This window comes from Babylonia areolata, chromosome 31, assembly GCF_041734735.1.
Source record: "Babylonia areolata isolate BAREFJ2019XMU chromosome 31, ASM4173473v1, whole genome shotgun sequence".
In the NCBI taxonomy this organism is placed as follows: domain Eukaryota; kingdom Metazoa; phylum Mollusca; class Gastropoda; order Neogastropoda; family Buccinidae; genus Babylonia; species Babylonia areolata.
The window spans coordinates 18387685-18412200 of NC_134906.1; the positions used below are offsets into that span (position 1 = coordinate 18387685).

Genomic DNA, 24516 nt, shown 5'->3' on the forward strand with positions numbered 1-24516 from the left:
CCCCTCTCTCTGTCTGTCTGTTCTGTCTGTCTGTCTCCTCCCACTCTCTCTGTGTATCTGTCCCGGCCCCCACCCTCATCTCTGTCTTTCCACAACAATCCCCATCCCCCACCTCCCCCTCTCTCTCTTCCCTTTCTGTTTCTATCCCTCTCCCCTCCCCCTCTCTCTCTGTCCCTATCTCTGTCTCTCTCCCTCTTTGTTTCTCTCCTACTCCCTCCCCCCTCCCTCCACTCTCTCTCTCTCTCTCTCTCTCTCTCTCTCTCTCCTGGGATCATTTCAGTTCCTCACCGGTCCATTTACAGTCGATCAACACGTTCTTTCCTATATTTCTCACCTCATTCCCATTCGCTCATTTTACCATCTTTCCATTCTTGTTTTTTGTTTGTTTGTTTGTTTGTTTGTGTGTGTGTGTGTGTGTGTGTGTGTGTGTGTGTGTGTGTGTGTGTGTGTGTGTGTGTGTGTGTGTGTTTTCTTCCCTTTCTGTCCCTCCTCTCTTCCGTCATTCTCTGCATGGACCGAGCTCCGGTGTAAACCACGCCACAGTCACCACCGCCCACCTCTTGCTGCACGTGCCCTGGTCAGGTCTCCACCAATGGAAACCTTTCATCTGACGATATCTGCATACAGGCTGGCTCGGCAACCAATGACGTTGTTCTAGCTCGTCTCGTGTGGGGTTGAGAGGCGTGTAGAGGTGGGAGGGGGGCAAAACAAAAGGCTACTTAAACTGCGTGAGGACTGCTTTGCATCCTTGCTTCCCAGTTTCTTCTAGGTCCGGTTCAGTCAGTCTTTGGCGAGCTGTGTGGCTGTCTGTCCTTGGTGACGCACTTGGCATCCTCCTCCAGTTCTTCGCAGAAAGAGACAAGCGTGTCCAGGAAGGAACCAAAACCGTGTTGAAGAAGAAGGTATCTTTCTTTCTTCTTCTTCTTCTTTGTTTTCTCTGTATCTGTGTGTGTCGTATTTAAGACTTGACTATTGTTTGTGTTGTTGTGTTTAAGTCTCTCTCTCTTTCTTTCTCTCTCTCTCTCTCTCTCTCTCGAATGATGATGATGATGATAATAATGATGATGACGATGATGATGATAATGATGATGTTATAATTGTTATTATTATTATTATTATTTCTTTTGCTACTCTCTTTTTTGTCCTCTTTTATTTCAAATCCCTTCTCTCTGTCAGGTTATCTCTCTCTGGAGAGAGAGAGAGAGAGAGAGAGAGAGAGAGAGAGAAACGTGCGTTCGTGTTTTTGATGGAAAGCTTCTGTTTTAGTTTTTTGGGTTTTTTTCAAATTCTGAAAACTGCACGTGGCAGGGGGAGTGGGGAGCAGTGCCCAGCCCTGTTTTGAACGGGAGTTGTTTTATTTTTATGGGAGATCGTGAGGTTTTTTGGGGGTTTTGTTTTGGTTTTTTTCAATCTTGTGGCGACTGGAGACATGGAAACATGATAATATTTAGTGGCTTCTCAGGGGCCATTGATGGAATGAAGAAATTGCTAGCTTTGTTTATAAAAACAAAGACGAAAACAACCACCTGGGAAGTAACCAGCTGTTTGGAAGAACGTAATTTTGAAATAGAATCGGTTCAGCTTCACGGTACTACATTTCAAAGAACACACCGATGAAAGACATGGTTTACCTTCTCCGTAATATTCCGAGGCAATTATATAGGTTATTTTGATATGTTTTGAACACCTCTGCTTAACATGAGTGAGGAATAGGGTCTTGTTGATATGTAATGCATTCGTTGAATTATTAGTTGATGTTTTGGTTTTTCATGTTTATTGTGTTTTTATTGTTCATCTGTTTGTAATCAACTGTGTTCCTAACATGTGAAAGGAAATTTAATCTTGAAACTTATGCCTTTGCTTAAACCCTGACCTGTAGTAGATTGTCTTGCAGCTTGTTTCTCAAGGAGGCGTCATTGTGTTCAGACAAATCCATATGCGTTACACCACATCTGCTAGGCACATGCCTGACAGCAACATAGCCCAACGCGATAGGTCTTGGGTGCATGGACGCTTATACGCTTATATATATATATCGATAAATGAGTGTGTGTGTGTGTGTGTGTGTGTGTGTGTGTGTGCGCGCGCAACTGTCAGAGTAGATTTCTTCCACCGAAATTTGAATTTTGCAAGAGGACAACACTTCTGTTGCCATGGGTTCTTTTTCAGTCCGCCAAGTGTGTGCAGCACATCGGACCTCGGGTTTGTCGTCTCATCCCAATGAGTCGGACGCTCTGTTCCACTTTCCAGTCAAAGTTTGGAGGAAGGGGAGAAAACATGAATCGAACACAGACCCTCAAGGAACCTGTATTCGCAGATAAGCGTCTTAACCATTCTACCACCTCTCACCTCCATGCTGTCTTGATTGATTCATTGATTGATATGGATATTTATATAGACCGCCTATCCTCGGTCTGAGACCAAGCTCAGACCGCTTTACAAACACGGGGTCATTTACACAACAGATTGCCTACCTGGGTAGAGCCGACTGACGGCTGCCACTGGGCGTTCATCATTCGCTTCCTGTGTTATTCAATCAGATTTCAGGCACACACACATACACACTCAAACAGTTATGTAACGTTTTCTTTTACGTGTGGGACCGTTTTGTTTATTTACCCCGCCATATAGGCAGCCATACTCCGTTTTCGAGGGTGTGCATGCTGGGTATGTTCTTATTTCTATAACCCACCGAACGCTGATATGGATTACAGGATCTTTAACGTGCGTATTTGATCTTCTGCGTGCGTATACACACGAATGGGGTTCAGGCACTAACAGGTCTGCACCTGGGAGATCGGAAAAATTTCCTCCCTTTACCCACCAGGCGCCGTCACCGAGATGCGAACCCGGGACCCTCAGATTGAAAGTCCAACGCTTTAACCACTCGGCTATTGCGCTCAGTCTTTGAACAGCGATAGTGGAGTGGTGGTTCCGTGGTAACGCGTCCGCCAAGGCAGCGAAAGAAACTGAGCACAGGGGGTTGAATCCCGTAGTCGGCAGTATTCCTACCTTCCACAAGATCTTGAGTGGTTTGTCTGGACGAGAATGGTCCGTATGAAACGATAAATCGAAGTCCCATGTGTAGCTTGCACACAGCGTGTGTAAAAGAATCCATGGCAGCAAAAGTGTTGTCCATGGCAAAAATCTGTAGAAAAATCCACTTTAACAGCGAAAAACCAAAACACTTGCAGACAGGAAAAAAAGAAAAAATGGTTTGCATTACACTGTAGCGACGCGCTCTTCCCGTGGAGAGCATCCTAATTTTCACAGAGAAAATAAATTCGTCGTGACAAAGAGGAATACTATACAATACTATGCTATGCTATGCTAATAATCAGTCTTAGGGATAATTGTTAAAAAAATCAGGACTTAGTCTGGACGTTTCTACCCCTTCTAAGAAACAAGAACGCACTTAAACACCAGGCCTGGATCTCTCTCTGAATGTATGGAAGGAAGGATGGATGGAAGGATGAATGGATGGATTAATGGATGTTCATCTGTATGTCACAAAAAAGCAAATTTATGAAATTCTTTCGTGACTTAGCTGTTGATAGAGAAAAACACGATTAAAATACTGAGCAGAGGCTCGACACTTTGTAGGACTTTTGTTCTCTCTGTGTGTGTGTGTGTGTGTGTGTGTGTGCGCGCGTACGTGTGTGCATCTTTCCTTTCCTTTTGTCGATCTCTACACCTCTGTTTTTATAGTAGAAAGATAGAGGTAATATAAACACACACACACACACACACACACACACACACACACATATATATATGTGTGTGTGTGTGTGTGTGAAAACAAAGAGAAAGCTTATATCCTGTTAAATGATACTGGACTGAACCCGAAATGAAGAAAAAAAAAGTTGGATGTAGAATGGACAAGGTTTAAAACGAGAACAATGAAAGATCATTGAGTCGTGCAGAAACATGGAAATGGATGATATTTCAGACTTATAATTTTCTGATAACAGTGTCACATAAACTGGTAGGACCAAACTTAAGAAAACGCAATGTTCGCAATGTTCAATAACTTCCATGGCAGGGTCATTTCTAGAAATACAGCACTGAAAAATTGGCCATGTCCACATTTCTTTCCCTCCACTCCTCTGTGTGACTGACGGAGTGAACGTCCACGCCTTGTGAACACTGCTCATTCCGTCTTGAGGGAAAATTGTGGATATCGCCGAAAAAATATACAAAGAAAAGCTCTAAAACATAAACTCTTGTCAATTTTGATAATCCTGCCATCCCGTCTTGTTCGGCTTTGTTGTCATGTCGTCGTTGCTATTTTATGTTCGTTGTTGTTTCAAAAATCTTCAGGAATGATACCATGATTTCTTCCTGCTGTTGATGAAGGAAAGTAGAGTTCAGTTAAACGACCCGTTGGCTAGCGGCCTTGAGGTCAAGTAGTTCTGAGCATGGGTGTCTTGGATTAAAGCAACAGGATGTCATTTTAGGATTTACTGTGTGAGTGATAAAAGCACGTGTTTTGTAACCCTCCTTCATGACGCAATCCAATGAAAGAACGCACTGCCGCCTTAGCCACATTGCAGCATGGAGTGGGTCTGCAGACACATCAAACACAACTGGAGTCTCGGCCTTATCAGTCATGGCTTACAAGTACCGTCGCTTCACAGACCCGTTGCAGTTTATGGCACGCCGCAATGTGCCAGTGACCAATCAATCATTGGACAGTGGTCATTAATTTCACGTGGAATCTGGGTAGGCTTGTGGAGTGATGGCCTAGAGGTAACGCGGCCGCCAAGGAAACGAGAGAATTTGAGCGCACTGGTTCGATTCCCGGCACAGTTGCCAGTATTTTCTCCTCCTCCTCCACTACATCTTGGGTGGTGGTCTGGACGCTAGCCATTCGGATGAGACGGTAAACAGAGGTCCTGTGTGCAGCATGTATTTAGCGCACGTAAAAGTACCCACGGCAACAAAAGGGTTGCCTCTGGTAAAATTTTGTAGAAAAATCCACTTCGATAGGAAAAACAAATTTAAAAAAAATGCAGGCAAGAAAAAAAAAGGTGGCGCTATCTCTGGGGAGAGCAGCCCGAATTTCACATAGAAAAATATGTTGTGACAAAAAAGAGTAATACAATACAATAATACAATACAATAATACAATGCCACAAAACTGCGCGTGCATTGCCAGGCACATTAAGTGTGTATTGCTGCATGAATGTACATGTACCCGCATAGGGGTTTGTGAGGGGAGGGAGAGCGGGGGAGGGCGTGTAAGGTCTGACCATGTTTTAGTGGTATTGTATATCTTTAACACACGATAAGTTTGGGATGGGAGAGAGTAAGGATCAGGGTCAATGTAAGAGAAAGCGTGAAAGCTAACAAAGTGTAGACGCACATTTTAATTAGAAAAAAATTAAAAAGAAGAAAAACAACAACAAAGATAACAACAGAGGAACAGGCGGGCTTTAGAACAGGTTATCGTACTGTCAACCATATATCCACTCTTTTTGCTCTAGTCTAAATCATTTCGTATATATCCACTCTATTTACTCTAGTCCAAATCATTTCTTATGTACGACAGTTGTACACAGCATTTCTAGACTTCAGAAAAGCTTTCGATACTGTGAACATTAACAATCCGTGAAGTACTCTTACGAAATAAAAACTGAAAAAAGTGGAAAGGTGTGGCCTTTAGAAGCATCTGCGAATGAGTGTTTGTGTGTGCTCGTGACAAAGGTCTTTATTCCGACTGTTTTCAATGATCACAGGGTGTAAAACAAGGTTGCCTGCTAATCCCAGTTGATTTCATTTTTTTATTAATACACATGCCGTTGAGTTGTCAGAGAAGGTAGACATGAAATCCAGATGATACATGGGGCCACAAAATTGTTTTTTGATGTTTGCTGATTTTTGTTCTACAAAATCAATCACTTTTCTTTAAGCAAGAAACATAAACTACACTTATCAGTAAATCTCGATAAGACCAATGTTAGCATTTTCAGTAAGGAGGGTCATCTTTCGGCTCAAGAAAAGTTATTTAAGAATGCTTTTTTCAACAAAATTTAGTTTGATGTCTACTTGGCATGAAACGAGCAGAAAAGAGAAAAAGGTGTATTCCAAACTCTAAAATCCCTCAGGAGACTACGTTCGGCTGATGTGCATCTTTTCTGAAAACTTTTTGACACACAAACTAAAACAAGTTTTGAACTATGGAGTTGAACACTTATATGGGGATTCACAGTAAATGACCAAATGGAAAAGGTACACAGTTTTGCAATCAAGCGCTTTCTTTGTGTCCCATTACATCTGTTAAAAATACGATGATATATGGCGATACTGGCAGGTATCTATTGTTTATTCAATCAATTGTTAAATGCATGAAATGCTGGCACAAACTGGCAAGGCTGCCAACATCATGATTATGTAGACAAGCATACGAGATTATGATGCTGCAAGAGGAGAAGGGCAAACAGAACTGGGATTTCCATATCAAAAACAAACTTAACAGAACATGGATTTGGACTTGTTTGGATGTGCCAAGGAGGACACGAGAACGGTTTTATATCGGAATTTTAAGATAGACTGATAGCACCCACCCTACAAATAAAAGTTGCATAGAGAAATAGAAAGCAACTATAGATATAATTGGTTTCATGCTTTCAGGTCAGTATGAGTAGTATGTTAGAAGAACAGAGATGTATGTTAAGATCTTGACAAGTGAATGACATAAAACCTACATTGCTAGGTTTACAAAGCACTTGGACTGAGGTCAGAAAATGAAGATAGGATCCCCTCACATGCAAAATATGTCTCCGAGGCAGTAAATATACGCAGAAAGATTACTGTAACTACAAATGCTCATACATCAAGAATTCCTGCGGGTTATATGAAGGGAAAAAATATAAACAAGTAAGCGTAACCTTTGGATGGTCAGTCTGGTTTATGATATAAATATATGTGCCTCTGTTAAATGCTAACATACTTGCTATGTGATATTCACTTTCTTTTCCGTGTATTGTTCAAATTCTGGAGTCGAACAACTGGAAAAATGGAATGCCACATTAACTCTAAATTAAGTTATTGGCAGTTATGTGTCAAAGTGTTTAATCATCTCTTCTCACTTATTAGTTAATTTGACTCCAAATCTCTCTCTCTCCCTCTCTCTCTCCACATTACAAACCCGCATTGCTGCCACCCCCTTTCCTTTTAAACACAGCCATTCGCTGTCCCGCCCATGCCGCTGTGAGAGCCATTCTCCTGGCTCCAGGCTGGCTGTGCTTTATTGACACAGCTTTTTACAGCAGCGTTTTACACTTCTGGCTTTTCTGCTTTTAAAGTCAGGTAGCAGGCCTATAGGTTTTTGCCGCCACCCAGTATAACATAACATTTAGGCTCATTTCATGGGTAAACTGGACAAACGCACGAGCACGGGCAGGCAGGTCTCGACTGAAGGGCATCGCTCGATATGGTAAAGAATTTTTTTTCTCTGTGTGTGTGTGTGTGTGTGTGTGTGTGTGTAAGTGGGGGCGAGGAGAAAGGCGCGCGCAAGTGTGAAAATATGCAAGGATGCTTTATTTACATACACACATACATGCACATATACACGGTTTTACGTCCTGTAAGTGACGGGAAAATTACTTGGTTGTTTACCTGTACTTGTTCCTCTCTGTCTGTCTCTGTCTCTGTCTCTCTGCCTCCGTCTCTCTCTGTGTATCTATGTATCTCTATATCGATATATATATATATGTGTGTGTGTGTGTGTGTGTGTGTGTGTGTGTGTTTGACAAGAAGAACTAGCCATCATCAACACATATCACTAAATATATCACCAAGCCTTAGTGTCTTTGATTTCCAAAAAAATAAAAAATGAAAGAAAAGGGGAGGGAGGGAGGGGACATCAATAGTCTGTCATACTTTTCATTTTACGCCCCGCAAAAAAAAGAAATAAATTGACACCAAAAGAAGCAAGGGAGATAAATCGGGGCCGAGGAGGAGGAATGTTCTCCAGTGAGTGCTGTGTAAACTTCTGGTTCCCCCCGAAGAGGTTAGCCTGCAACAGGGTTTTCATCCCATCTGTGGAGGACTACCTTGCCAGTCTGAAGAGAGCTAGTAAAGTCTCTATCATAGGACTGGGTGCATGGGATGGGTGGGGGTGGGGGTGGGGGTGGGGGGGGCTTGAGGGGCGTGGGAGGCTCTCTCGAGTCACAAGGAGCAATGGCTACAACAGACTGTAGCATGAGAGCTGTTGTGTCTTCCTTTTGATGCCCCTCTTACTGTAACTGTGCATATACAGGATTCACACAATAAGGTTAAGGACCGTGTGTTCGTATACGGGGTTCACAAATAGTTAAGAACTGCGTGTGCGTATACAGGGTTCACAAATAGTTAAGAACTATGTGTGCGTATACAGGGTTCACAAATAGTTTAGAACTGTTTTCGTATACAACTGTGTCCGTATACAGGGTTCACAAATAGTTAAGAACTGTGTGCCCGTATACAATGTTCACAAATAGTTCAGAACTGTATGTCCGTATACAGGGTTCACAAATTGTTCAGAAATGTGTGTCCGTATACAGGGTTCGCAAATAGTTCAGAAATGCGTGTCCGTATACAGGGTTCACAAAACGTCAAGAACTGTGTGCATACAGGGTTCACAAAAAAGGTAAGAACCATCTCTGTGTATACACACGATTAAAAAGAAGTTACTAAGTGTATGGATTCAGGCTTCACGAAAAAGGTAAAGACCATTTTTGTTGTTGTTTTTTTTTACTTTTTTTGTACATTTAGTGAAAACACCTATTATGAAGTTGTCCTTAAAATTTGTACATCTTTCATGTATGTATCATCCGGTGATGTTTTTTCTGGTTTGCTTTGTAGTGACTGCCTTGGTTGGTTTTAAATTCTTGGGATTTGTGTTTTGAGACTCTCTCTTTTTATATCTGTCTGTCTGTCTGTCTTTCTGTCTGTCTGTCTATCGCTCTAGTTCTCTCTATCGGTCTTGCGTTGTTTGTCTGATTGTCTGCCTCTCTCTTTCTTTCTGTTGGTCTGTCTGTCTGTCTGTCTCTGCCTCTCTCTCTCCCACTCTCCCTCCCTCTCTCTCTCTCTGTATGAATGTATGTATGTTTGTATGTATCTGTCTGTCTGTATGTATGTATCTGTCTGTCTGTCTGTCTGTCCGCCTGCCTGCCTGCCTGCCTGTCTGTCCGTCTGTCTGTCTGTCTGTCTCTCTCTCAGCCTGTCTGTCTGTCTGTCTCTCTCTCAGCCTGTGTGTCTGTCTCTCTCTCTTTCTCTATCTCTCTCTCTCTCTCAGTCTGTGTATCTGTGTGTCTGTCTGCCTGTCTTTCTCTCTCCCCTTCCTTCTCCCTTTCTCAATTTTTTCTTGTGCTCTGTGTGTGTGTGTGTGTGTGTGTGTGTGTGGAACAATGTTCGTAAAATGTCACTTAAAACAGCCAGCTAACAACATTGTTGATGATGTTTGGTTTGACCACTTTAAAACCCCTCTAACAAAAGATGTAAATTCTGATAACGTACTGCAAAGGGAACAAGATGAAGATAATTTAAATTGTCCGATCTCGGTAGAAGTAGTGGTGTTTGCAATAAGGAAAATTAAAAACCGTAAAGCTGCAGGACCTGATAGTATAATTGGAGAATTGTTAAAATGTGCTACTGAATCTGACTTGATTTTGAATTTCTTTGTAACTTTTTAACTCGCTATTTGACATAGGAATCTATCCTGCAAAATGGACCGAATCTATTGTTCTGCCACTGCATAAAAAGGGTGATGTGAACAATCCGAATAACTATTAAGGAATTTCTCTTTGTGATCCAAGTAGTTAATTGCACAGTACAATTATAAATCGGAGGCAGCAAGAACGGGTAGAAGAAAACAATATTACAGGTGAATACCAGGCAGGATTTAAACACAACTGCTCAACTGTTGATCATATGTTTACTTTGATGGCCTTTATTCAAAAACAGGGTTTTTTTAATCGTAAATTGTATGTGGCTTTTATATATTTTGAGAAAACCTTCGATTCCATAAACAGAACAATTCTATAGCATATTCTTTTAAAAACTGGTGTTCGTGGGAAGTCGTTGAAATGTATTATGAGTATGTATGCGGGTGTGAAAGGAAGGGTTAGATGTGGGGGGAAGATGACTGATTATATTCAATGCACTTCTGGCGTGAAACAAGGTGATGTGTGCAGCCCTGTCCTATTTTCTCTTTTTATTAATGAACTAACTTAAGAAGTTGTCAGAAACGGAAAACACGGTGCACAATTTACTGGTGAGATTCTAGAGTTATTCATTCTCCTCTTAGCTGATGATGTGTTGATGTCTGAAACTGTGATTGGTTTACAAACATAAATAGTCTATCTAGAGCTGCAAAATCACTTCAGCTGAAAGCAAATATGTCAAAAAGTAACATAATTGTATTTAGAAAAGGTGGATATTTAGGACTTAGGGGGAAAATGGACTTATAATGGAATAGCGAGGCCTGTAGTGAATGTGTATAAATATTTAGGAATATATGTTTCAACAAAATTGAGTTTCACAGTTGCATGTAAACATCTTGCAAGTAGAGTTAAACAATCATTACTTTGTATTATGAAAAATCTGTCAAGTTTAGAAAATCAATCTTTTGATCTGTTTGTTAAATTGTTTGATTCCCAGGTACAACCTGTTGTACAATATGGAGCAGAAATTTGGGGTCTTTCTAATGCTGCAGTTTGCTGCGAGAATGTTCACTTATTTGCATTGAAAAAGTTTCTTGGAGTTACCATGAAAACGCCTAATGATTTATAGGGAGACAAAAAGATATCCGATATATCTCAGTTCCGCAGTAAGATGTATTTGCTATTTCTTGAAAATCACACAAATGAAATGATTATTCAAGGTTGCCGAAAAAAGCATTTAACATGTATATGATTTAGATTTGAGGAGCAAGGTAAACTGGGTGTCAAAGGTTAGGGTTGGATTATGTGAGCTGGGATTTGGTTATGTTCGGTTACAGCATGGGGTAGGGGACATAAAGGCATTTATTAGTGCACTCCGAACAAGATTAATTGACTGTAGATGGCAAGAACGGTCTTATCATGTTCAAGATAGCGACAGATTTGAGTTTTACAGACAGTTCATTTCTATGCACTCTATTCCTACCTATCTGTCAATGAAATGGATAAGCATTTGAAACATATCACAACCAGGTTCAGATTATGAATTTCCGACATATTTCTTCATCATTATCGTTACCGAAAGTCCAGAGTCTCTGATTTTAGTTGTCCTTTATGCAGATGTGCTGAAGAAACCGAACTTCACTTTGTATTGTGTTGCCCTGCTTTGAATGTCCTTAGACATAGTGGATTCCACAAAAATATTATAGACATCCTACTTAATTTCCATTTGCCGTGCTTATGTCATCAATTGACGAAACTATTATAGAACAGTTTGCTGTTTACTTATATAAGGCTTTTAAGTTTCGCAGTGTATTACGTCGTTAATTATTATTAGTTGTGCATTATCCAATTTGTGGATTATCATTTGCAGTTTATCATTTACTTTTGTAATTTGTAAGGTTTCGATTTTGACTGTTGATTCACTGTACCGCCTTCATGAGGGGTCATGGCCTTTATTGAATAAACTATCCGTATCCGCATCTCTCTGTCCCTCTTTCTCTCTTTCTCTCTCTCTCACACACACACACACACACACACACACACACACACACACACACACACTTGCACAACAAGTGGAGCCAGAAAAGGAAAGGAAACGACTTTTTGACGAGACCCTCCATCTGCCCATATCTAGCCACGGCTCCAGACTGGCCACGCTCCTGTCTTTAAAGGCCTGTTCACACTTCCTGCCCTTCCACCACCCCACCCTGACGTCTCTCCCTCCCTCCATGCCTCCCCTCTGTCCCGTCCCCCCTTCTCTCCCCGGTCATCACTGTGCAAGGTGGTAGGATGACCTAAGGACAAAGTGGGAAAGTGTCTCCTCCTCTCTATGTAGTTTTTCGTTTTGTTGTTTTGTTTTGTTGTTATCTATTACGAACAGAGGGAAGAGAGAATGTAGTAGAAAAGGGAATCGAAAGGAAGACAATATAAGATAGGAGGAGCGGGAAGGCGAAATAGAATGAAAGAGAAACAGACAGACGGACAGACAGAGAATTCTGGGTGTTGGAAAAGGGACAGAGTAACAGACAGAGCGACAGAGTGGCAGACGGACAGAAAGGCACAGCGATTGAGACGGTCTGAATGTCGATAGTGACACAGAGACAGAGAGACAGGAAGAACAGTCTTGGTGTATTAGAGAGACAGAGACAATAAGGTTCGTATTGAGATGCAGAAGTTTGAATGTTGAGAGACGGAAAAGGGGGAGGTGAGAGAGAGAGAGAGAGAGAGAGAGAGAGAGTTTGTGTGTTGAGATACAGAAGCCTGTGTGTTGACACAGGGAACGAGAGGGAGGGAGGGACCGAGGAATCCCAGGGTTCATATACAGGTGGGAGAGGGAGGGCGGGGTGGGGTGAAGCAGCGGGAGTAAGAGAGGAAACCAACAGCTGAGCACAAGAACAAATTCACAAACAGCTTCCGTGACGAATGTCATAGTAGCCCATCAGTCAAAGAGAAAAGAAGAAATACGCAATCAGAACTCTTAACGTAACAAAACTCACAGAGGCCCATTAGTCAAAGAGAAAAGAACACATTCGCGATCAGAAATCTTAACGTAACAAAACTCACAGAGGCCCATTAGCCAAGACAAAAGAACACATTCGCAATCAGAAATCTTAACGTAACAAAACTCACAGAGGCCCATTAGTCAAAGACAAAGGAACACATTCGCGAACAGAAATCTAACATAACAAAACTCACGGAGGCGCATTAGTCGAAGAGAAAACGTCAGGAAATATGATGCTGAAAAGGAGAGAGAGGGGAGGTGGTACAGAAAGACAGAAAGAGAGACAGAGTCAGCATGAGACAGATGCACTATGAAAAGACAGAGGTAGACACAGAGAGAGAGAGAGAGAGACGGGCAGAGACAGACACAGACAGACAGACAGAAGAAGAGAGAAAACCATTGGTCACGTACATCCAGACCAAAATTCGATTGATGACCTCGGTGACAGACCTAAGCGGAAATAGACCCGGAGCACGTGCTAACGAGGCCGAGGTTCACACGCCATTCAGTCAGTGCTAACTGTTCTTTGAAAGTCTCGGAGTCGTTCGTTCAGTTATTCAAGAAAGGCAAGACAAGACAAGACCGCGGGTCATTAAAGTTTAAATTCACTGACTGGAGAGGAAAGCTCTAATGGGCAGGAAGCTGGACCATCCACCGATTGGTATTGACTGAAAATAAACCTTCACAGCCAAATATTAAAAAAGAAGAAGAAGAAGAAACACCAAACGTCAATAACGATTTTCTTAAATAGACGTAATTGAAGATGGAGGGCTAACATTGTTCTGAACTGCATGCATTGTATGTACAGACCAAAACATTCTGAGTCGAGTGCGCTTTTAGATTTCTGGTGTGGGTTGTTTTACTTTATCTGCCTTTGTCCCTGCTTCTGTCTGTCTCTGTCTTTTTCCCCCGCTCTCTCTCTCTTTGCTCACACACACACACACACACACACACACATATTTGTTTTGCCCTTATTTTGTCTGTGTGTGTGTGTGTGTGTTTGTGTGTGTGTGTTAGAGCGTGTGTGCATATAATTATAGCGAGGACGCCTCGTGGACAGTCATGTGAGACAGACACAGAGAAACTTTTCAATTAATGATGTGGCTGCACTCTTTCTTTTTTTTCTTTTTTTTTTTTTTTTTTGTTGCTACCTCTCGTAATGGAGTTTTGGCCGACATAACAATTGGTGTGTGCAGCTTTTTTTGTTTCGCTTTTTGTTGCTTTTTTATTCGTTTGTTTTGTTTTTTGTTTGTTTTTTGTTCATTTGTTTTGTTTCGTTTTGTTTTGTTTGTTTCCTTCTTTTTTTGCGCCTTGATATTACTGTCGTTATCATTATCATGATCATTATCATCGTTATTATTGTTTAGATTATGATTAATACTATCTGGTGAATCAAACAATAAAATTCAATCGTCAAATCTGCCATTTCATCATTTACAACTACTGCAGCCAACTCATCTATTGTTCAAAGTTCAGCGGTGTCTGTTGGAAGTATCGGGTGACCCCAAGAAAGTGAGCCGCTTTTTGACAAGTATTTTCTCAGTGATAGAGAAACCGAATTCATTGAAAAATTTTCACATAGAACCTTGGAGTATTGTCAACAAGTCTGCAAAATATCTAAAAGTTCAGACGCAAATTATGCGTGTATTATCAAATTCAAAACAGCGTGTCAAAAAATCCAATATCAGAGCTGTGCAATGTGACCTTATCATGTTCATGCCAGTTGCCAGGTGTTGGCATCTGTCAATCAGTGTCAGTCTAAAAATAGCCTGTCTGGGTGTCAAGTCTATTGATTTTTTTTTTTTTTTTTTGATTTAAAAAATTTTTTTTTTATTGTCGTCTGTATCCAAAATCAGTTCCGTCCAAAGTTTCAGTCTGAGTGCCTTTGAGTGAAAGTGATAAAGTTACCATTGAAAACTGCTTCAGTGAGAAAGTGAGTTTTCCTGTGATTTTTTATGCTGTTTTGAATTTGATAATACTCGCATAATTTGCATCTGAACTTTTAGATATTTTGCAGACTTGTTGACGATACCCTAAGGTTACTGTGTGAAAACTTTCAATGAATTCGGTTTCTCTATGACTGAGAAAATACTTGTCAAAAAGCGGTTCACTTTTTGGGGGACACCCGATATTGGGGCAGACCTAATCGGTCAGTCACCATCTGTTCTTTTACCATGAACCTTATCGCCTTGATCATGGACGAACGTTGATGATATAGGGGACAGTCAAACGTTCTCGTTGCGATTCTGATTTAGGTGATGTTATCACGTTTTGTGTTTGTTTTGCCCTTATTTTGTCTCTGTGTGTATGTGTGTGTGTGTGTGTGTTAGAGCGTGTGTGTGTTGTTGGGTATGTGTCTGTGTGTGTGTGTGTGTGTGTAGTGAGTGTGTGCGTGTGTGTGTGTGTGTGTGTGAGAGAGAGAGAGAGAGAGAGAGAGAGAGAGAGAGAGCGTGTGTACGTGGTAGTCTGCATATGTGCGAGTACACACGTGCGTCAGCACATACCCCCACTATCACACTATCACATACACGCGGTGTGTTTTTGTGTGTGTGTTTGTGTGTGTGTGTGTTTGAAAGTGTGTGTGTTTGTGTGTGTGCTTACGTGTTTGTGTGTTTGAGTGTGTACCTGTGTGTTTGTTTGAACGTTCGTTCATTCATTCATGTTCGTTCGTTCGTTCGTTTCAAACATGACTCGGGTCACCGTACACAAGATTTTCTATCATCACCCAGACAAGAGATGGACTCCCAGCGACTGATGCTGCACGCGCTTGTGCTGATGACGACATGCTGTCTGGCGGTCACGTGGGCCAGAATGGGCGGTAACTCTCTGCCGGTAAGGGAGGACGAGGAGGGGGTGGACATGGGGGACTCCCCCCTCCCTGAAGAACTTTTCGCCTCGGAGGACGACGCCACCCGGGGTGGGGCCAAGCGCACCAACCAGGAAGGTAATACTGTGCTGAGAGAGCAAGGTGGAACGGGCTGTGCGTGTGTGTGTACGTGTGTGTGTGCGTGTGTGTGTGCGTGTGTGTGTACGTGTGTTTGTGTGTGCGTGCGTGTGTGTGTGTGTGTGTGTGTGTGTGTGTGTGTATGTGCGTGTGTGTGTGTGTACGTGTGTGTGTACGAGTGTACGTGTGTGTGTGCGTGTGTGTGTGCGTGTGTGTGTGTGGATTGGTTAGTGGTTGTGCGAGTGTGTGTTGTACTGTATCGTGTCGTGTCGCATCATATCGTACTGTATTGTACTGCATTGTACCCCATTGTATTGAATTACTTTTTTGTCACAAGACATTTCTCTGTGTGAAATTGGGGTTGGCTTTCCTCAGGGAGAGCGCGTCGCCACAGTCCAGCGCCACACTTTTTCCTCCCCTCCCTCTCTCTGTATGTGTATTTGGTTTATTATTAATTAATCAAAGTGGAACTTCTACAGAATTTTGCCAAGGACCAATTGTTGCCGGGATTCTGTGTGTGTGTGTGTGTGTGTGTGTGTGTGTAGGCGTGCGTGAGTGTGTGTATGTGTGTGCATGTCATATTTGGGGATGTGGGGCTGGGGAAGGAGTTACCAACAGCTGCTGCTAATGTATTTGTCACTTCAATCAGTGTGTATATTTTAGAATTTAATACTGCAGCAAGCAATGGCAATGCACCACAAGAGAACAACAGTTAAGTAGGATTTCCTGCGTTTACTACTCAATTAGTTGAGCTGACCACTATTGTGACAGCAAACATTTTCAAGATTTCAGTTCTAAAGAAAATAGATTTCGAAGGGAAAAACGGAGAGGGAATAGAGAGGGGAAGGGAGGGGAGTGAGCACCGAAAGAGATTAGAATGAGAGAGTCGATGACTAAAGCAGTAGTTCAGCGAATGATGGAAACATTGCCCGATGGAGTTATTTCAAGGCCTTACATTCGTTTTCCTAGCTTGTTTCTTGGCAATGCATTCCGATCTCTATCTTTTCCTTGTGTTCATGGCGTATTACTCCCTTCATTAACTGAACGTCGAGGTTATCTTGCTAATGTGACGATGATATCTATATACGTTTGTGCTGGTCAGCTTTTCACAATTTGAGACCAGCCTGATTGATGAAAGTTCCGCTCTTTCAGTTAAACTTGGAGCTTTGGAATCATTGTGATGTGTCGGAATATTTACACGCAAAAACTATCTTCTCTTTGAAACAGAGAATGTTGTTCACAACAACTCAGTGCGGTTTTCTGCTTAACTCTCTGTCCCTATATATATATATATATATATATATATATATATATATATATATATATAATATTATCGTCTTGTAAAATACCGTCTGCTGTCCTTTGTTTACTTCGTCTGCACATCTCAATGACCATAAAAACTCATGTTTCAAAAACCTTTAAACCGAGTAATTCCATCAAGTCATTAAAATTCGGCATTTTACAAAGCGTGCTGCAAGTGCCTTTTCGTTTCAATATGGGCAAGAGTCGGTTCGGGAATTAACAATTCAGTTGTGTTCATTATTAAAAAGAAAGAAAAACGCTGGATATAAACGTAACCCTGGGGAACGCCATTGGTAAGGATTTTTTGTTTTCAGAACCAGCATAAAACGGCAGACCCTGGTGTTTCTGAAAGGAAAAATCCGCAGGTTATTCTGTGGACAGCGTTAAGTCCTTTCAGAAGGTTTGAAAATGGATGACTTTAAAACATATTGAAAGCTGCAGAAATGTCCATGAACGAAATCCATGAATTGGTACACTTGTCCTTGATGCTTCCATGTATCAATAACCAGTGTCGAAAAGAGTGAGGCGTGTCACGCGTCGTTGCTGTACTGTGTGTCATCTGTATAGTGTCTGCTTTTTAAGTGACAGTAGTGATCAAATATTTCATGAACGATCCATTCCATACTTAGGTACAATGTAGAAGTAAGAAAAAATCTACAATGAAGCCATGTCTTCATTAAATGCCTATTAAATGATTGAATAAATAAATGTATTAGTAGATATATAAAAAGACATAAAAAAAGAATAGATAAATAAAAACGTACTTTGCAGAGTAATTATTTTGATATTGACATAGCTTTTTGGTAATGAGCAAATTATGCCTTGGCTGTGAGCAACCAGTTTTATTTTATCAGTTGGATTTTTTTCTTTTCTATTATAATCAATAACTATGCTAGGAGATTGGATATATTTTGGTTTGTTTTTACTGGCTTTTATTCTTTCTTTTATTATGATGTACCACACTAGGAGATTAGATATATGTTGTGTTTTTTTACCGATTTTTTTCTTTCTTATACCATATTATGATTAACTACACTCGGAGATATGATAACCATCAGGGAATTCCGGAACAAGAGTTCAGATTTCTGGAACTGACTTTGGGGAGGAAGTCTTCTGCCTTGTGTGGCAGCAGCGAACGTGTTACCAATGACACCATCTCACTCCTCCCTCCCTTCCCCCCTCACACACACACACACACACACACACACACAAACAAACAACAAACAAAAAATTAAACGCGGCACACTACCACCATCAGCACCACAGCCACACACTCATCCATCCATCCATCCATGCCCCACCACCCACCACCACCTCCCTGACAGCTCAGAGAGCGATTCATCTTTCGTTACCCCCGACCCTCACACACACACACACACACACACACACACTGTCCAAAAGTACTCACCAATCGTCCGGAACCGAAAAAAAAAAAAAAAAAAAAAAAAAAAAAAAAGCTGGAGAGGCCTCCGCAGAGGGGGGTCCCCGAGGCTTCACATTGACCCGAGCGGCTGGCGGGAAAGAGAAAACCCGTGTTGGGCAGGTGACGGCTCACTGAGCGTCATGCATGAGCTGAGAACCACGCTCTGTCCACGTGAGAGTGCTTGTCACTCAGTCAGTCGCGCTTTTTGCTCTTTGCGTGCTTTTTCGGGTTTTTGTTTGTTTGTTTGTTTCGCTTTTTTTTGTTGTTGGTGGTGGTGGGTTTTTTTCCTGTTCTGGTGGGGGTCAGGGGGTGGGGTAATTTGCGGGTGTGGTGTTGCTGTTTGGGAATCTCGATTTCTTGTGTGTTTTTTGTTGTTGTTACTTTTTTTTTTTTTTTTTTTTTTTTGGTGTTTTTTTGTTTTGTTTTTTCTACTGTGCCCCCCTCGTATTGAGTACTGTTCACGTCCCATATATATATATATATTTTTTTTTTTTTTTTTTTTTTTTTTGCGGGGGGTGGGGGGTGGGATTGGGGGGGGGTGGAGTCTGGGGGGGTATTGAGGGGTTGGGGGCGGCAGGGGGGTGAGTTGGCGGGGGTGGTGTTGATGTTTGGGAATCTCGATTTAAAAAAGAAAGAAAGAAAAAAATAAGATTGTTCTGTTTTCTCCTTTGTCCCGTCTTATTGACTTCTGTTCACGTCCCATATCTTGCGAACACTTTTTTTTTCTTTTGATGTTAGTTGTTTGGATGTGGCTGGTAGGGTGCTCTTTGGAAATCGCTTTTTCTCGCCTATCTTTCTACTGGTATTGTTCGCGTTACAGGGTTTGCAAACAGAGGCCCTACCCGCCCCCAGCCCCGTCCCCACCTCCACCGCTCCACCCTCCCCGCATCTCCATCCCTCCCCGCATCTCCACCCCCTTCCCCCCCCCCCTAACCCCCACCCCCCACCGCCGCCACCCACCCCTTTTATTTGTTCCCTTCTAAAATTCATCTGTACTGATAAATCTCCCCTGAACTCTCCAGTCTCTGAGCACGGTCATTTGCTACCGTGTGTTGTGTCCTGCTCGGGTCGTTGGCCACGAAGTTGAAAGTGACAGCAGCAAGTTACTGAAGCGAGCGTGCGTGTTTAATGGGTTAGATAAGCATGGCATCGTGAACCGAACGCTGACACGTTCAGGAAAGCGTCTATATTGTTTTTGTTGTTGTTGTCGTTGCTGCTGTTGTTGTTATTGATTTGGTGTTTTTTGTGTTGTTGTTCTTGGTGGTTATGCTGTTGCTGCTGCTTTGGTCCATCTCTGTTAAAGGAAAGCCCTATTTTTTTATCGATATTTCAGTGGATTTTTTTTGGGGGGTGGGGCGGGGGTGAGCGGGGTTCTGGCAGTTTTTAACAGCACGTTGATCTGATGACATCCAGAGTTGACAATTCAATATACAATACACTACAAAACACTGCAATCGAACACGATCTAATAGTATGCAATTTGAAATAATGATGATCATGATGATGTTATGACAATAATAATAATGATAATAATTACCATTATCATGATAATAATACTTACATGGCGTATACTCCTCATATAGTGAGCTTTAAACGTATCCCATGAAATAACACACACACACACACACACACACACACACACACACACACACACACACACAATAACACATAATCGCGTACAGCTCCACATTGAAAAATACGAGAGCAAATTTTGAAATATAATGCAGCACTCCACAGATGGATACAATATATCAATGTCTATTACTCCATATGAAATAGATTATATCGTCTGCCAGTTACATTCGCCATATGGCACTGAAGTGGAGAATCATGAAATCATGAACGAGCAAACGTCACCAATGAATCGGTCACTTGCGGGCATTTACATGTCCCAAGAGCAACACAAAAATACCCACTAAAATGGGAAACAAAACTACGAATGAACGATTATTGTTAATTACAGCCGCTGGATAATTCAAAACCGAACATGTCCTCCGTCACAAGGTCTAAGATCCATATGGAACAACATCAGTCTCACTCAACAGATAGTCTTCATCAAAACAGCCGTCAAGAACTTGCTCTGGAGTGTGTCACCCAATTCACACAAACGCGGAATGTCGCAAGAGTCCGCGATAATTTGCAAGACGAATGAGTTCGTGGACACTGATCAGAAAGACTGACAGACAGAAACAGGGCCGTAATACCGATGAAAGCTGGCTAATAATAATAATAATAATAGTAATAATGATAACGACAATAATCATAATAATGGTAATAATGGTATTCATATAGCGCTGAATCTTGTGCAGAGACAAATCAAAGCGCTTAACTGTGAACAGTGATGGCTAGTATCTGAAATGTTGGGTTACAAATGGAACTATTTGCACACATTATTACGAAAGCAGATACATGGATAGATACCCGATTCATATACATTTGACCTACTTACAAAATAACAGTATACATTCAAATAATTAAAAAAATGAATTCCTTGCAAAAAAAGAGAGAAAGTGCATAAAGGTTTGATTTTCAAAAGAGTGTAAAAAACATCGCTAATACATGGAGTAACAGGGCCATGACCGAGTGAGCGGTGGATTTCGGATGAGACTATAAACTGAGACCTCGTGTGCAGTACACAAACAGCGCACGTAAAAGAACCCACGGCAACAAAACGATTGTCCCTGGAAATTTTATAGAGAAAAAGGACAGTTTCATAGTTAACAAATACACTCCCAGACAAAATTATATATATATAAATGGGTGGCGCTGCACTGAGCCAGAGCTCTCTTTGAGAAGAGCAGCCCGATTTACATACACAGAAATATGTTGTGATAAAAAGTCACACAATACAATGCAATTGCTGCTGGAAAAGCACCTGTAAAACAGCATGGCGAACAGTTCGTCTGACATAACCCTCCGACTTGTTGGAGAGACAGTGAGCATTGGAGACAGACAGACAGACAGACACGGAGACCCAGGCACAAAGACAGAAAGACAGCCACACAGAGAAAAGACAAACAGAAACACGGGCAGGTATAGGGAGAGAGCCTGTTGTGTTTCCAGTGATGTTGTTTTTCTGCCCCATTCACTTTGTATTTGTCGTCAGATGAAACAGGGGGCTTTGCGGAAATCGGGTCTCGATGGCGAGCCATTGTGTCCAGTTGACGCAAGCGGGTTGTCAAACAAGGGACTGAAGTGGAAAATGGAGTAATCAGGCTTCTGTCCCTCTGCCTGTCAAGCTTTGCAAAGGCGCTGAATCCGTTTGTGGTCGATTCTTCTCCGGGTGGCTGAGCAAAGAAGTGGCTCGGGAGGAAACTGGGTTAATTAGACTTCTCCCCTTCTCCGTTCCAAGCACGCTGGGTGACCATCGCAGCGGAGTCGTTGAACCGCAGCCGATAATATTACTTTGTTACAGTCTTGAATACTGACGACCACCTCCTGCTGTTTGGTGCAAGGGGGTGGACAGAAGTGACAGACATCGTGCATTAGGGAAAGGAAGGGCTGGTGATGGCTGTGAGGCAGCTCGGCTTGCCTTGCGTGTATCGTTTCATGCGTCATCTGCGGCGACGTACAGCGACAAAGGCGGCACGGCCATTAAAAGAGCATCGGCGATTTGCAGCAGCTACATGGGGCGTGCACGTCTCAGGAAGTTCAGCGAATGATGGAAACATTGGCCGATGGAGTTATTTCAAGACCTTACATTCGTTTTCCTAGCCGAGCGGAAAATCACAACCTTATTTACGGTAGAAATAAAATCCTTGCAAGTCTGGCTCAATCCCAGTATGAAAAACAACAGTCTGAAAGAGAATGGGAAATCCGACTTGCCGTCGTTTGCTCTCACGGGGACTGTAAAGGGCACGTTTTGATACTAATCGTTCCTTCACGTGGAGAGTGAACATTGTAATGATATTCACAGTGTATCTCTCAGACCATTTGCAGAAACACAAGTCATGACACTCAACCGATTGAGCTGGAGGAATCTGGTGAATAGTTCTCCATTGTGGCGCCCCAATGGGTCTTCACGTGGTTAGGCGTGAAGAAGAAGGAGAAGAAGAAGATTAAATTAGACATTCACAGACATATTAAATTAGACATTCATAGACATGTTGTTAAAGTAGACTGTGTACATGATTATGTAGCCTACAAAATGCATATCGGTGCTACCTCAAATTTACAATGATGGAGACAACTAAGAGGATGGTGTTGCAGTTTCATTCTCACATTTAAAAGTAGAAATATTAGCATTTGATATATAGGTAAAGTAAAAGAAATATATAAGAAAGAAAACAGCAATATCCACTGCTGAATCTGGCGGCATTTCAAAGGCTCTTTCGGACTGTCTCCAAGTTCATGCTTGTGGTTTACAAGAGTTAGAAAGGTGTTGGAAGGAGTAGGTTGGATCAGAGAGATAAAGAATCGCAGGTACAGGACAGGTGCGCACTCTCTCTCTCTCTTCATACCACTAGCACGACCACTTTGTGTGGTTTTGATAAAGTGTTACAGCACCCTAAAATAGGCAGCTCACATGGAACACCTGCACAAAACCAAACCGAAGGTTAGAAAAAAAAAACAAAAAAAAAACTAGATGTCGCAGAACCTGACACTTCTTCAAATTGTTCTTTAACCCAGTCTTTCCAGTCTCCCTCAGAACCCTTTCAAGGAGTTGGAGGTGTTCTTGAAATTCATGTTTTGGGGAACTGGTCACCAGAAGTCTTCCAGGTAGGTATACACCAGGAGGAAACTGAAAAGAAAGTCATACATGACTGAATTCAAGAGACTCTGAAACGTGGCATGTGTGCCAGACAACTTGACCGCATTCTGATGTACTTAAACAACCCAAATGGAGACATGAAGGTTGTCTTCTGCTGGTCTTGAGGGCCCGTGGCTGTGATGACACACACTTGCAAGATCTAGCGTCGAAGAAAACTGTGCTCTTATGAGTACGTCAAAACGTTCCTGGATTCTCGGCACTTTGTAAGCATCCTTGCTGTTCAGCCCGCCTGTAATCAACGCAAAGACGTATCAGCCTGGTCCTAATGCATGAGCGGTTTTCTCTCACTCATTACTCTCAATTACCTGATACGTTTCAATTTTCATGGTTTTAAAAACTACCAGGATTACTTTGAAGGCAACTCTTTCACGAGGGAATCTTAGGGGAAGGGCTGGCACAGGGGAAATCAAATAAACTTGATGGTTGACGTGATCAGTCAGTGCCAATATCGCTCAGAAAACAGTACGGTTACAGCAACATGCACAGGAAACTGCTGTAAGCTACTGTGTGAAGTCATGTGAACAAAATTGTGATTCCTGACTGTTCTCGTTGGAATGATGACCATGAACATCACCACACAGTTACTACTGGCTACTACTACTTACTACTACTACTACTACTACTACAATAATTCTGATGATCATCATCATCCTCATCATCATCATCATCATATAACTAAGCATAAAGGCGCTCAGTCTTCAATGTGCTCACACCTATAAAACAATGAATGAATAAATCGTGACACTATACAATATACAACACTGTGCATGCAGTTGTGCAGAAGCACATGAAAAGAGAAACACCCACAGACACACACACAGACACAGACACACACACACACACACACACACACACACACACGTTCTGTGATCGCTTCAGAATGATCGGAAACAGTACTATATTATCATCATCATCATTGTTTTTTCCCCTCATCGTTATTTGGATGATGATGATTAGTAGTAGCAGTAGTAGTAGCTGTTGTTGTGATAGTAGTAGCATTATTATTGTTACTATAAAGAGGAGGAGGTAGACTATGTACTTTATTCCACTGTTATTGTTCTTGCCATAGATGTAGCAGATGCAGCAGACAAATTTACTTCAAAACTGAACCAGCAAGCACCTGAATACTACAACTACAACCACAACAGCCACAAGAAAAATAACAATGACAACAGAAGCCGACTCAGCCAGAAAAAGGGAAAAAGGGAGAGAGAAAAAAAAGAAGTAAATCATACGTCAGAACTGAATCTTAACATGCTCGAAGCAGCCACAAATGATGTGTGAGTGGCTGACACTTGCATTGACAGCTGCCTTTTATCTCTTTGGAGTCATTGACATCCAGCAACACACACACACACACACACACACACACACACACACACACACACACACACCGCAGTGCACGAAAAACACTCAAACGGAACTGGA

The 24516-nt window shown here is 41.9% G+C and overlaps 1 protein-coding gene across 1 annotated transcript in view; it reads left to right on the top strand.

The window, feature by feature from the left end:
- Positions 1 to 762: 762 nt before the first annotated feature.
- The window catches only part of LOC143276141 (uncharacterized), a 40652-nt gene continuing 16898 nt past the window's right edge, over positions 763 to 24516 (top strand). Inside the window, exons 1-2 of the mRNA XM_076580557.1 lie at positions 763 to 902; positions 15378 to 15592. Of these exons, the coding sequence (XP_076436672.1) occupies positions 15385 to 15592 (208 nt within the window). The 5' untranslated portion in view covers positions 763 to 902; positions 15378 to 15384. The remainder of the gene's footprint in view (positions 903 to 15377; positions 15593 to 24516) is intronic.